Source organism: Artemia sp. Qi Xiang Cuo, chromosome 13 (assembly GCF_049724085.1).
Source record: "Artemia sp. Qi Xiang Cuo chromosome 13, ASM4972408v1, whole genome shotgun sequence".
NCBI classification, from domain to species: domain Eukaryota; kingdom Metazoa; phylum Arthropoda; class Branchiopoda; order Anostraca; family Artemiidae; genus Artemia; species Artemia sp. Qi Xiang Cuo.
In genome coordinates, this window is record NC_142806.1 from 10493902 (window position 1) to 10509101 (window position 15200).

Genomic DNA, 15200 nt, shown 5'->3' on the forward strand with positions numbered 1-15200 from the left:
TAACACTGATATAATATATTAATAAGCCAAAATGTCATACTCAAATGTAAGTATATTTATGTTTGCTATTTATTGCGATCCACACATGAAATTACTGATGAATATTCTCACGCTTCTTTCTAATTTTCAGCTAAATAACACAGGGACAGATCCGGATTTTTTTTAGAAGGGCGAAAAAACATGTTGATCCGATAGAAAAAATTTGGGGGGGGGGCCGCAAAATAGGTTGATCCGATAAACTTGTGTTAGGAGCAAGTTTAATCAACGGAAACTTGAGTTAATTAAGTAAATTACACTACTTTAGACTACGCTAGGGGGGCGCGCGCCCCCTCACCAACCCCCTGGATCCACCATTGAAATAGCCTTTCTGCAGACTATTACTTACTTAAGTCCCATCCGGCCGGGTAGGCCGATTCGAGGGTCCTCCTCTAATAGTATCATTTCAATATTTTTGGGATGGGTGCCTGTTTGTTGCAGTCCCTGTTTTTCATTGGCTGTCTTGGTCCTAAAGGGCTTGATCGGCAGTGATTTGCTAATAGTAGCAGATAGTGTCTTCCTAACCTAAAAAAAGTTTTGAAAATTCTTATGACCCTTTGTCCGTCATTGTAGTTAAATAAATTCTTATAAATATTTATTTGTATAAATATTAGCAGTATTTTATTAAAAGCAGTAAGGGGCATAACTTACAACCTTTGCCCTGGGGACTCTGGGGGGTTTGTCATCCTTAAATACATAATTTCAAGAACTTTCAACTACGTTGAACAAAATGGCTATCTCTAAACTTTGATTGAATATGTTTGGGGAAATGGTGGGCGTGAGAGGGGGTTTAATACTCTCCACTCTCTTTCGACTATTAAAAAGGGCAATTTCCAATCAAATGCGCCCCTTTTGAAATTTCTACAATAACTTTCTATATAAACCTTATATGCCCCCAGGGAATAACTTACAACCCTTGCACCGAGGACTCTGATAAAGTTATCATCCTAAAAGACCTAATTTCGAGAATTTTCGACTACGGTGAACAAAATGGATATCTCAAAATTTTGATTGGATGTGTTTGGGGAAATAGTGGGCGTGAGAGGGGTTTTTTTGTCCTTCAATCACTTTCGACTATTAAAAGGGCACTAGCCATTTCAATTTTCAATTGAATGAGCCCTTTTTGATGTTTTTACAACATCACTTTCGATAAAAACTTTACAAGCTCCCAGGGCATAACTTACAACCCTTGCCATGAGGGCTGTTGGAGGGATGGGTTTTCACCCTTAAAGACCAAATTTCCAAAACTTTCAACTACGTTGAGTAAAATAGCTATCTAAAAATTTTGATTGGATGTGTTTGGGGAAAAGGTGGGCGTGAGAGAGGGGTTAGTTGCCCTCAAATCCCTTTCGACTATTAAAATGAGCACTAGTCCTTTGAATTTCCAATCGAATGAGCCCTTTTTCAAGTTACTACGACGAAGATTTCAATAAAAACCTTATATGCCCCTATTGCATAACTTATAACCCTTGTCCTGAAGACTGTGGGGGGAGTGTTCTGCTCAAAGGTATAATTTCCTGAACATTAAACTGCGTGGAACAAAATTGCTATCTAAAAATTTTGATTGGATATGTTTGGGGAAATGGTGGGCGTGGAATGGGTGTTAGTTGCCTTCCAATTACTTTCGACTATTAAAAGGGCTAGTAGCAATTTAAATTTTCAATTTAATGAGCCCTTTTTTAATTTTCTACAACAACGCGTTCTATAAAAACCTTTTATGCCCCAAGGGCATAACTTACAACCCTTGCCCTGAGGGCTGTGGGGGAGTGTCCTCCTCAAAAATATAATTTCTATCTGGAAATCCGCAACACTGAACAAAATGGCTATCTAAAAATTTTGATTGGATGTGTTTGGGGAAAAGGTGGGAGAGAGAGGGGGGCTAGTTGCCCTCAAATCACTTTCGACTATTAAGAAGGGCACTATACCTTTGAATTTTCAATCAAATGATTGAAAATTCAAAGGTATAGTGCTACGACAAAGATTTCAATACAAACTTATATGCCCCCAGGGCATAACTTATAATCCTTGCACTGTAGACTGTGGGGGGAGTGTTCTCCTCAAAGGTATAATTTCCTGAACTTTAGCTGCGTGGAACAAAATGGCTATCTCGAAATTTTTATTTGATGTGTTTCTATTTTCAATCGAATGAGCCCCTTTCAAAGTTCCCACGACAACTCATTCGATACGAAGTGCCCTGGTCTAAACAACAACAACAACAAAAAATATTAATAATCACTTTCGACTATTAAAAAGGGCACTAGCCCTTTGAATTTCAAATCGAATGAGACCTTTTCTGAAGTTTCTACGACCACGTCTTCTATAAAAACCTTATATGCCCCCAGGGCATAACTTAAAATCCTTGCTCTGAGGGCTGTGACGGAGTATCCTCCTCAAAACATATTTTCTATCTGTAAATCAACTATGCTGAACAAAATGGCTATCCCAAAATTTTTATTGGATATGTTTGGGGAAATGGTGGGCGTGGAAGGGTTGTTAGTTGCCTTCCAATTGCTTTCGACTATTAAAAAGGGCACTAGACATTTCCATTTCTAATCGAATGAGCCCTTTTTGAAGTTTCTACGACAGCGCGTACTATAAAAACTTTATTTGCCCCCAAGGCATAACTTACAACCCTTGTCCTGAGGGCTGTCATCCTCAAAGACCTAATTTGCAGAACTTAAAACTACGGTGAATAAAATGGCTTATCTCAAAATGTTGATTGGATGTGTCTGGGGAAAAGATGGGCTTAAGAGGGGGATTAGTTGCCTCCAATCACTTTTGACTATTAAAAAGAGCACTAGCCCTTTGAATTTCTAATCGAATAAACCATTTTGAAGTTTCTACGACAACGCCTTCTATAAGAACCTTATATACCCCCAGGGCATAACTTAAAACCCTTGCCCCGAGGGTTGTGGGGGAGTTTCCTCCTTAATTTTTTTTTTATCTGAAAATCAACTACGCTGAACAAACTGACTATCTCAAAATTTTGATTGGATATGTTTGGGGGAGTGGTTGACGAGGTGGGGGGGGGGCTAGTTGCCCTCCAATCACTTTCGACAATTAAAAAGAGCACTAGTCCTTTGAATTTCCAATCGAATGAGCCCTTTTTCAAGTTTCTACGACGAAGATTTCAATAAAAACCTTATATGCCCCTATTGCATAACTTATAACCCTTGTCCTGAAGACTGTGGGGGGAGTGTTCTGCTCAAAGGTATAATTTCCTGAACATTAAACTGCGTGGAACAAAATTGCTATCTAAAAATTTTGATTGGATATGTTTGGGGAAATGGTGGGCGTGGAATGGGTGTTAGTTGCCTTCCAATCACTTTCGACTATTAAAAAGGGCACTAGCCATTTCAATTTTTAATCGAATGAGCCCTTTTTGAAGTTTCTACGACGACGCGTTCTATAAAAACCTTATATGCCCCCAGGGCATAACTTACTACCTTTGCCCTGAGGGCTGTGGGGGAGTGTCCTCCTCAAAAATATAATTTCTATCTGGAAATCCACAACACTGAACAAAATGGCTATCTAAAAATTTTGATTGGATGTGTTTGGGGAAAAAATGGGAGAGAGAGGGGGGCTAGTTGCCCTCAAATCACTTTCGACTATTAAAAAGGGCACCATACCTTTGAATTTTCAATCGAATGATTGAAAATTCAAAGGTATAGTGCTACGACAAAGTTTCTACGACAAAGATTTCAATAAAAACTTATATGCCCCCAGGGCATAACTTATAATCCTTGCATTGAAGACTGTGGGGGGGGGGAGTGTTCTCCTCAAAGGTACAATTTCCTGAACTTCGTGAACAAAATGGCTATCTCAAAATTTTTATTTGATGTGTTTCTATATTCAATCGAATTAACCCCTTTCGAAGTTCCCACGACAACTCCTTCTAGACGAAGTGCCCTGGTCTAAACAACAACAACAATAAAAAATATTACTAATCACTTTCGACTATTAAAAAGCGAACTAGCCCTTTGAATTTCAAATCGAAAGAGCCCTTTTCTGAAGTTTCTACAACGTCTTCTATAAGAACCTTATATGCACCCAGGGCATAACTTTAAACCCTTGGGTTTAACCACTCTCAGGGTGGTGGCGGAATATCCTCCTCGAAACATATTTTCTATCTGTAAATCAATTACGCTGAACAAAATGGTTATCCCAAAATTTTTATTGGATATGTTTGGGGAAATGGTGGGCATGGAAGGGTTGTTAGTTGCCTTCCAATTGTTTTCGACTATTAAAAAGGGCACTAGCCATTTCAATTTATAATCGAATGATCCATTTTTTAAGTTTTTACGACAACTCGTTCTATAAAAACTGTATATGGCCCGAGGACATAACTTAAACCCCTTGCCCCCAGGGCTTTGAGGGAGTTATCATCCTCAAAGACCTAATTTACAGAACTTAAAACTACGTTGAATAAAATGGCTATCTCAAAATGTTGATTGGATGTGTATGGGGAAAAGATGGGCTTAAGAGGGGGATTAGTTGCCTCCAATCAGTTTTGACTATTAAATTGGGCACTAGCCCTTTGAATTTGAATGAACCCCTTTCGAAGTTCCCACGACAACTCCTTCGATAAAAAGTGCCCTGGTCTAAACAACAACAACAACAAAAAATATCAATGTTCATTTTCGGTTATTAAAAAGGGCACTATCCCTTTGATTTTCAAATCGAAGGAGTCCTGTTTTGATGTTTCTGCTACTTCATTTTCTATAAAAACCTTATATGCCCCCAGGGCATAACTTTAAACCCTTGCTCTGAGGGCTGTGACGGAGTATCCTCCTCAAAACATATTTTCTATCTGTAAATCAACTATGCTGAACAAAATGGCTATCCCAAAACTTTTATTGGATATGTTTGGGGAAATGGTGGGCGTGGAAGGGCTGTTAGTTGCCTTCCAATTGCTTTCGACTATTAAAAAGGGCACTAGCCATTTCCATTTCTAATCGAATGAGCCCTTTTTGAAGTTTCTACGACAACGCGTTCTATAAAAACTTTATATGCCCCCAGGGCATAACTTACAACCCTTGTCCTGAGGGCTGTGAGGGGGTTTTCATCCTCAAAGACTTTATTTGCAGAACTTAAAACTACGTTGAATAAAATGGCTATCTCAAAATGTTGATTGGATGTGTTTGGGGAAAAGTTGGACTTAAGAGGGGGATTAGTTGCCTCCAATCACTTTTGACTATTAAAAAGAGCACTAGCCCTTTAAATTTCTAATCGAATAAACCTTTTTTGAAGTTTCTACGACAACGCCTTCTATAAGAACCTTATATGCCCCCAGGGCATAACTTAAAACACTTGCCTCGAGGGTTGTGGGGGAGTTTCCTCCTTAATTTTTTTTTATCTGGAAATCAACTACGCTGAACAAACTGACTATCTCAAAATTTTGATTGGATATGTTTGGGGGAGTGATTGGCGTGGGGGGGGGGGGGCTAGTTGCCCTCCAATCACTTTCGAGTATTAAAAAGGGCACTAGCTATTTGAATTTTCAATCGAATGAACCTTTTTTGAAGTTTTTACGACAACGCCTTCTATAATAACCTTATATGCCCCCTGGGCGTAACTTAAAATACTTGCCCTGAGGGTTGTAGAGGAGTGTCCTCTTCAAAAACATATTTTCAATCTGGAAATCAACTACGCTGAACAAAATGGCTATCTCAAAATTTTGATTGGATTTGTTTGGGGGAATGAAGGGCATGGGAGGGGGGCTAATTGCCCTCCAATTACATTCGACTATTAAAAAGAGCACTACAACTCTCAATTTCAAATCAAATGAGCCCACTTTTAAGTTTCTACGACGACCCCTTCCATATGAAGTGCCTCTAGGAAAAAAAATAATAAAAATTGGGGGAATGAAGGGCATGGGAGGGGGTCTAATTGCCCTCCAATTACATTCGACTATTAAAAAGGGCACTAGAACTCTCAATTTCAAATCAAATGAGCCCACTTTTAAGTTTCTACGACGACCCCTTCCATATGAAGTGCCTCTAGGAAAAAAATAATAAATAATAATAATAAAACATTGGAGTAGTATGACCTTTACTATAGGCAACGCTATAGCGTTGCCTCTGATTAGTATTTGCTTTTCTTCCCAGATCACTTCGCATAGAAGAAATTATGGTTGATACTTCGGAGGTGGCTCATTCAAACAGGGAATAAAATTTTGAGCGTCATTTCTATGAGACAAAAGTGACATGTCAATCAGCCATCCCTCTCAGCTCCCTTTAGCCGATTTCCCCAAATAGACATCCAAGACAAAATCCTCCATATAATCATTTTGCCCAAAATGATAGAACGTTCTTATCATTATACCCCTGTTAGTAAGATACCCCAACAGAACTTTCAGACCAAAGGTTATATTGTTATTCAAGTTGTCCAATGTTTACATATCGGTTTTTTTTTTCAATTTGAATGGGAGGCTTGTTTTATCTTCGGTCTTGAAAAAAGATATGGGTATGTGGGTCAAAGTTTTTATAAATAAAGAAAGGAATAAAGAAACAGTATGTGCATAAAGATTGACAAAGGGGCGTATAGGCAATATTTTAGCAACAACATATGGTATTAAACAGAAACTTTCAGGGATACAAATACTAATACTGCTACTACTACTGAACTGAATTAAAGAGTTTAGGATGATCCATATCATAAAAAGGGCGTCAGCGTAATATCCAAGGTAAATCTAAAGGTATTACGCAGGAATACAGCAATGTCCTCTCATCAGTTGTTTTATGGTATTAAGGTGAAACTTTCAGGGCTGTAACAACTACTAATGATTCTACCAACTGAGCTAAATAAAAAAAGTTGATTTTGGTTTTCACAATGGCATAGATAAATTATCTCAGGAATAGAATAGATTATTAAGTTGAAACTTTCATGAAAAACTGAGAGATATGAGAAATTAAATCAAAAGATAGTATGAAATAAGATTCCCAAAAAAGCGTATATGCAATATTCTAGAAAAAGCTGGGAGTATTACGTTCAAAAATTCATAGCATGTTTTTTAATGATGCTGTAGTAAATCAAAAGACAGTACGTCCTTCCAAGTTCTTCAAATGTGTTTATGCCATTCCACTGTAAATGACATAACCTATAATTTGGAAATAATTTTATATTATTGAATTCTCATAATAATTGAATTCTAGTTTCTCATTTTATGTCTAAAAAGTTCAAGGTATCAGTCGTAGTAATATACGCCTTTGTAAATCGAACTAATGAAGATACTGACTCAAAGTAATTTTACCGACAGTTGCAAGAACAAATAGACAGGGTCCCAGGTAGAAATATGGTGATTTTATTAGGATATTTTACCACCCAGGTTGGTAGAACACTAATACGGATAGATGGTATCCTAGCATGGATAAATTTGTCATAGGAAAAGAAAACAGTAATGGTTACAGACTGCTGCAATTTTGTATTTAGAAAATATATTTCTTTAGACCTATATTTGGCAAAATGGCAGAGCCTTATGAACCTGAAAGAGGCATATAAAAGAAAATGAATTACCATCGAGGTATTAATACTTTTGCCACAGCAACATGATGGTTTTGTATTCTAGTAGCTCTGAGTATGATAAACTCTAAGACAGATTACTGTCATTAGTGATTCAGTAAGCAATATTTTGAGCAATCAAATTATTATAAAATTATTTCATAGCACTTTTGTCTAAGAATTTCTTGGATATTTGACACTGACCAAATTCAAATTTTTGCAATTATATATTTAGGAGATGAAGCAATGACGCTTACCAATAGTTGAAGGATATCTTAAACATGGTATTTAAAGAATACCAGGATACCTATAAAACAAAATTAAATCAAAGTATTGGAACTATTTGCGGATCTTTATAGTTAAATTTAAAGCAGTATTTTGTTATCTTAAGCATGTGACGTGTCAATATTTGATAAAGTAGACTATTGATTATCAAGTGACACTAAGTTATTACATTATTCTGATTTTTGTTCAATAAAAATATCCCTTTTATGCCGCGTAGGGACTATTATTATTACAATTATTAACAATTATTATCTATAAATCATAATGCTTAACGCACCCGCCTTAGAACACTTAGTGCATTACATTATTATTGAAAACGTCAAAAAATGTTGTTTTATATCGATTCCTTTTGATACATTGAGTATTCCTAAGGGTACCAAGTGAGAGAAGGTTTAAGTAAAAGATCGTTTTAAGTAAAATTTGTTTAATCAAAAGATCAGTTTTAATAAAATAATTTACTGGGTTTAAGCAAAAGCCGTTACTCTGATTTCTTATATTCTAAACAAAATAAATAAACAAAATAAAAGGGAAGAACAAACGTACATATTGCTTTCCTTTACTCTTTAATTAAAAAAATAAAGACTAACCTGAAAAATTTAAGCTTGTATTTGGCCTTCTCTCGGTTCTTTCCAAAATCTGATTCCCAATGAGCTTGAAAAAAAGACAAAAGATTACACACGGAAACACAGACTAATCTCAATAGTTGGGTAAGACCTGAATGTCAAACACGTAACCACACATCTTTTAGTAATGTCAATCCTGTTATTATTGATGTCAATTTAATTGTTAATACGAAAAAAAATTATATAAAATCACATTCATAAAACTACTGGGTTATAACATAGAGACAGAAGGGGCAAATGCATCCATAGAAGATTCGCACAAAAATTTTCCTTTCACCAAAGAAGCAGTTTTATAAAGCAGGTTTTTAAATTTCATCATATGCATTTGTTAATTCATACACAGAACGGGGTGAATGGATATTCTATAAATTGTGCATAAATATGCAGGCTTTTGAGGCTCAATCCCCTTCCTTGAAGTAAATTTTGGTGAAAAGTACTTCAAGGGGCCCAGTATATGCACAATTCCACTTTGCGTTAAATACAGTAAAATAAGATACATGGAATTTCAATTTCAACACGTTGAAAAGCCGAAAACAATTGCACAAAGGTTTGAATAAGCCTATTAGCTTTTAAAATAAGAGGTGCAAAATGTAAATAAAAAAGAGACTAATAAGGAATTCAAATAAGAAAATTAATAAATATTATTATAAATATTGATAAAAATAAGAATATTCAAGTATAGACTTAAGTTTTAAGTCGAGAGAAAAATAAAGATACAGTTTTTACTTGTGCTAAGACATGTAACAGCAACACTTTGCATAGCAAACAAAGAGAAATACAAAATTCGCCAAAATAACCCTGGGAGTCCCTACCCAGTTATAACCACTACCCACTTACTTTAACTCTTTTGACGTAGTTCAATATATTTGGGCGCAGTAATAGCAGAAGCAATGGCAATAGCCTCAGTCAAACAGTTTGTGGTAACAAACTATAAGTAAGGAGCGATGTGGCTCAATAGTAGCAAAAACTCTAAGAAACAGGATATTGATAACAATAGATGCATCAAAAGAATCAAATTTTGATGCTTATTGAAAATACATAAAATTTATCCAATTTAATGTTACCCATCAAAAGTTACGAGCCTTAGAAAATTTTAGCAATTTTTGAAAAAAGGGACACCCCCAAAACATCAAGTGATTTTAGTGAAAATCACGCCATCAGATTCAGAATATTAGAGAACCCTACTGCATATGTCTCAAGCTATTTACAAAAATGTGGAATTTGGCGTTTTTTACCAGAAGAAAGATCACAGATGTGTGTTTATTTGTTGTTGTTTTTTTTCCCAGAGGTGTAGGTGCATATATCGAACCAGTGATCCTAGAAGATCAAGAGAGGCCTCGTTTGATCGTAAATCAAAAGTTCTATCGCCCTTTTTAAGAGGCCACAAATATTGAAGACTAACTGGCTCCCATCCCACGCCCCTTTTTTCTCCAAAGGTGTCCCATCAGAACTTTGAGATAAACATTTTGTTCAGTATAGTTGAAAGATCTAAGAACAATGTCTTTGAGAATGACTTAACCCCCACAGCCCTGGGGGAAGAGCTGCAAGTTAAGAACTTTGTTCATTGTTTGCATATAATATTGGTTATTTGGTTTTGTACAGATATTTATGGGAAAGGGGGGGGGGGATTTTTATTGCGGGAAGGCAGGATTATGTGGAAATATCCTTCCATAGAGGAATTTTTCGTGCGGAAGGGCATTTATCATGAAGGGGAGCCTGATTTACCGGCATTATTTAAAAAACCATCAGGAATTAATTTTTAGAAAACATGTTTTTTCAACTGAGAGTAAGGAGCAATATTAAAACTTAAAATGAACAGGAATCATTACGTATACGATGGGGGTTGCCCCTTTTCAATACTTCACTCTTACGCTAAGGTTTCTTTTAGACCTTTTGAAAAAGCTTTTTATTCTAATTAAACAGCCCTTGTGTTTCAGGAGTCATTAATAAATAATTGGAACTAAAAGTCAATATGAAGTTATACATAATATTTTTATATATGAAAGTCAATATAAAAGTTGTATATAAAGATACAATTTTTGTGACAAAAAACTGATTTTATTTTAAATACTATGTTTTGGTACTTACAAAAGGAGGACAATAAAAGAGAGTACAAAAGAGAAAACATCAGTGCTACCCAAGCAAAAAGTGATTTTCCTTGTTGATTAATCCTGGGCGCTGTGTATGACAGCCATTACAATTCCTATGATGTACTTTTTGTTTTGATCCAATTCCATGTTTAGGCTGTTTCATTTAAATTGTTATGATTTAAATAATAATTATCATTCCTGAATCAGCTCAACATGACAATTTTTCTAACTTGCCAGTGTCCTTTAAAAAATCGTTTATTAATTTTAGGTTATTCTTTTTTCTCTTCTAGGTTACAGCTAGTGACTAGGTCAAAGGTAGTGGTTTTTAGTGAAAAACTTGGTCAGTATGACCGAAGACATACGAACCTGATTAGAGCAAAGCGAAGACAGACAGTCTCTGTGAGAGGCAAAGCTGATATAACCTTTTCAGAGTTGTATAGTTATGACTATTTTTACTTCTATACAATAGTCTATCATCCTAGGTTATAACTGAGGCAGATAAAAATAAAGTAAGGGTAATTCAGATAGTATGTCAGTGAGAACCATTTGAAGGGTATTGGAGACCAAAATATGATTCGAAATTAAATCTGACCACAGGACATGCAGACAAGTAGGTGACTAAGACTGTTCACATTATATGGGCTTTACCAACTGGGAAAACCCACTGGAATTGGCTTCTGTAGCAACCATGATTATTTGCAGCTACAACTAAATACCTTTTCATTAAATAGCTATTTTGTGAAAAAAATATCGTATCTTCTTTATGAAAAAAGTCATTTCTAACCTGACAAAGTACTTTACCTTTAGACTAAAAGCAGCCAACCCTATTAGGCTTAGGTATTACTTGTTCACCGCCAGTGAGTACAACCAAATTCGTCCCAGCTTTTGCATATAAGTCCAGTGGACACTGTCAGTCACGCATCAGCCCAATTTCAATCCAATCTTTCATCCCTTAAATCTATTATATCTACCTTAGTTCTGCCTTAGGAATGATATATGGAAGGATAGTAGATAGACTTATTTATGAACAAATGAAATAACATCATTTTTATACAATCATAAAAAGGACTTATCTCAGATTTGCCTCTCAATCGATCGGACTATATGTCTTGGTTTTTTCTGCAATTAGCCACAATTAGCCAGTTTTTGGCTCGTGACAAATGAAATGATATCATTTTTATACAATCCTTAAAAGAACTTATCCCAGATTTGCCTCTCAATCACTCGGACTATCTGTCTTGGCTTTGTCTACAATTAGCCATGTCTTGATGCCTGCAAAATACTTGATTATAAATCAGTTGATTTTGAACTAAAATCAACTATTTTGCAGGCATCAGGATATGGCTAATTGTAGAAAAAGCCAAGACAGATACTCCGAATGGTTGAGATGGCAAATCTGGGATAAGCCCTTTTTAGGATCATATAAAAATGATTGTCATTTCAAGTAGAATAAAATTCTTTTTACAAGGAAGACCAAAAAAAAAAAAACTGAATTTGAGAAAAAAAACAACATATAGGCCAATTAGACAAACTGGACATCTTTATAGTCCCACGCTTAGATTGAATGAACAGCCCCTAATCATGATCTAAAGATAGAAAGAGAAATACCAGGTACTGATATGAAGAAAGACCTGTTTCAAAATAAAAAGCTATGATTAATCATGTGCTTTGAAAAAAGCTAAAAGGTAATAAAAGAAAACAAATGCTTACTTTTTCACTGCCATAATTAAAATGTTCTCCATCATTTGCAAATTGACTAGAACTATTGTACTCCTCTTTGTGAATACCTACAGCAAATTCATCTTTGACTTGCTGAAAAAACAATCCAAACTAAAATGAATGGTATCAAAGGATTAATATGAAGAGAAGGGAAAAATTTAATCTTCCATGCAAATTATGTATTCTATGTACTGATAGATAAACTGTCAAACATCATGAGAAAGCTGAGGTTTCTTTCTATAGACTTTACATTATTCTGTTCAGCAGAATGCGGGCAAATTTTGATAGCAATTTTTATCACAAAATATTACATGAATATCTTTTTCAAATTAATAAACGTGGATGAAGATGTGGAGGGTCATCACTATAGTTGTAAAAAAATCTTGGCAACATACAACTACACAACTAAGTCAGAGACTGTGGAAAATGGCAAAGAGTCTACAAATTGGAAACAGACAGTGAAATTCTTAAATTCTGCAAGAAAACAAAATTTTAAAGACACAAATTCCCTTTTTTTCTAATCGACACGGCATTGCATATCCTGAGAGCAAAATTACCCCACAAGCAAAACTATTAATACATAATATTAATACATAATAGGGTAAAGGCACTAATGATTTGACAATTTTGTAAAAAAAAAAAAACACTTTTTCTACTCTAGGAGGCCTAACTTAGACTTTTGGTTTGAAAAGGGTTTCAGTATGTAGGAAAAACATCTAGGAGACCTACTGTTTCATTAGTAGTTTGCAGTTTTAACAAAAAGGGATACAAAACTCCGATTTTCTGAAATTGGACTGTTTTCACCTACAAACTCGACAGAACAAAAAAATTACCTGTTTTCGACATTAATTGAAACCCAATTCGACAGATATCCAAATACTTAGGGAATGCTTGTTGGCGGACCTTGTGCACTCGTCATGCCTATTCTTTTTACTTTATTTCTTTGTTTCTCTTCAACTTTCTTTAATTTGTAAATGTATAAAACACTATTCAGATAGTGGAAGCAAAAAACTGTAAAAAATGTCTCTGGTATTGGAAAGAAATTGGATAATCATATGGAATGCCTTACATGGTGGGAGGCACTTGTGCGGAATCCTAACCCATTATGGGGTACCACCTCTATTTTGAAGATGCGGTAATGAGGTACGTTGCAGGTGGCACCGTTCCCCGTCTAATGATGCATGGCAATGGATTTATGGGCTTTGTCTAGATATCAACTTAGTAAAACTTCTATTACCTAGTCACGATTAACAGCGATAAGCCTCAGACCAAACATCCATTTTGATGACGACCATTAGCACGACCACCGACCATCCAAATGGACCTGCTCACGGTAGCCTACTGCAATGTACGAGGTCTCAGATCTAAGTTTGACCAGTTCCTACATTTAGTGAACTCGGTCAAGCCATCTATCATGTGCATCACTGAGACCAATCTAAACCAAGAAATTCAGAGCAGTGAGGTTGCCATACAGGGATACACGCTCCTCAGGCGGGATCGAGAGCGTATTGACAGCGCTAAATACGGAGGAGGAGGTATCGCTGTTTATCTACAGAGCCATATACCTTATACATGCCTGAACGTACCAGATTCAGCAGGCGAAGAAACTCTGTGGGTTAGGGTGACCCTCCCAGATAAATCCGTGATTTTCGGTACCGTGTATAACCCTCCAACTTACCAGATTACCAGCTACCTTGTAACCTCCCTTGAATATATTCGGGGCAAGTACGCTAAGCCTGCTATTATCCTTCATGGAGACTTCAACGTCCATCATAGCGTGTGGCTTCGCAGCAAAAATATTGATAGGGAAAGGTCAGATTTGTATGATCTATCTCTCTTTTACGGGCTGGAACAACTTGTCAATTTTGACACGTATCATGGCCCAAATGGATCATCTCGTTTTGACCTATTCCTTACAGATCACCCTGACTCCTTTAAGGTAGACGCTCATGCTTTCACCAGTGACCCCGTTGCCGTCGTTGCACGTGGAAACCTACGTATTCCGCCTCCAGTAAAGCATGAACAAACAATCTGGCTATACAAAAGAGGTGATTGGGACGGTTTGAGAAACACTCTTTTTTCTCAGCAGTGGAGAGCCTTCCTCCTTGAAGGCCCAGAGAAAGCTGCAGAAAAGTACCAGCAGGTCATAGATGACTCTGTCGAAAAGCATATCCCTTCAAAGCGGATCCAGGTGTCCAGTAAGGACAAACCTTGGTTCAACGCCCAGTGTAAGAAGACAATCTGAGCAAAGCAAAAGGCACACAAGCAATGGCTACTGTCAAAGAGCGAAGAGGACAGAATTGCATTCATAAATGCGCGCAAAGATGCAGTTCGAGCGATTCGGCAGTCCCGGGTTCAGTATAAGGAGAAATTCGCCACCAAGCTTTGACTTGCTTCAGCAAAGAGTTGGTGGAAAATTGTCAAGGAGGCTTTACCGTCGTCCAAGGGGACCGCAATTCCTTCTCTCCAGAGTAACGGGACAGTGGTACAAGATCCACAGGCAAAGGCTAAAACTCTTGCTAAGGCTTTTGCCGAATTCTCGAATCTAGACGATGACGGTAGAAAAGTGCCAAAATTCTCTGACCGAACCGACACTGTCCTGGAACGCGTGAATTTTTCTGCTCCCAAGATCCTTCGCATTCTGCAACATCTGGATCTGACGAAAGCCACGGGTCCTGACAACACACCAAATGCTTTCCTCAAATCAAGCAGGTCCAAACTAGCTGGACCAGTGTAATTGCTCACCCGGCCTTGGTTTCTCTCCAGAACCGTACAAAAACTATCGAATTCCGCCCATTTTGCGCTTACTCTATGGCCATAAGGTGATACAAGGACCATGTGCTCCTAGAGGCCTATTAGCCTTCTCTCCTGTGTTGGAAAAGTCTACGAGAGCGTCTTCAATAAAACACTATCAGTACCTGGAATCAAATGACCTTCTAGGCGATCG

The 15200-nt window shown here is 36.8% G+C and overlaps 1 protein-coding gene across 1 annotated transcript in view; it reads right to left on the reverse strand.

Moving 5' to 3' along the window:
* LOC148944932 (zinc finger and BTB domain-containing protein 14-like) overlaps window positions 1-15200 on the reverse strand; it is a 51373-nt gene that overhangs the window by 22481 nt on the left and 13692 nt on the right. The window contains exons 3-4 of the mRNA XM_089099544.1: window positions 12245-12346; window positions 8409-8472 (exon numbers count right to left, since the gene is read on the reverse strand). Of these exons, the coding sequence (XP_088955670.1) occupies window positions 8409-8472; window positions 12245-12346 (166 nt within the window). The remainder of the gene's footprint in view (window positions 1-8408; window positions 8473-12244; window positions 12347-15200) is intronic.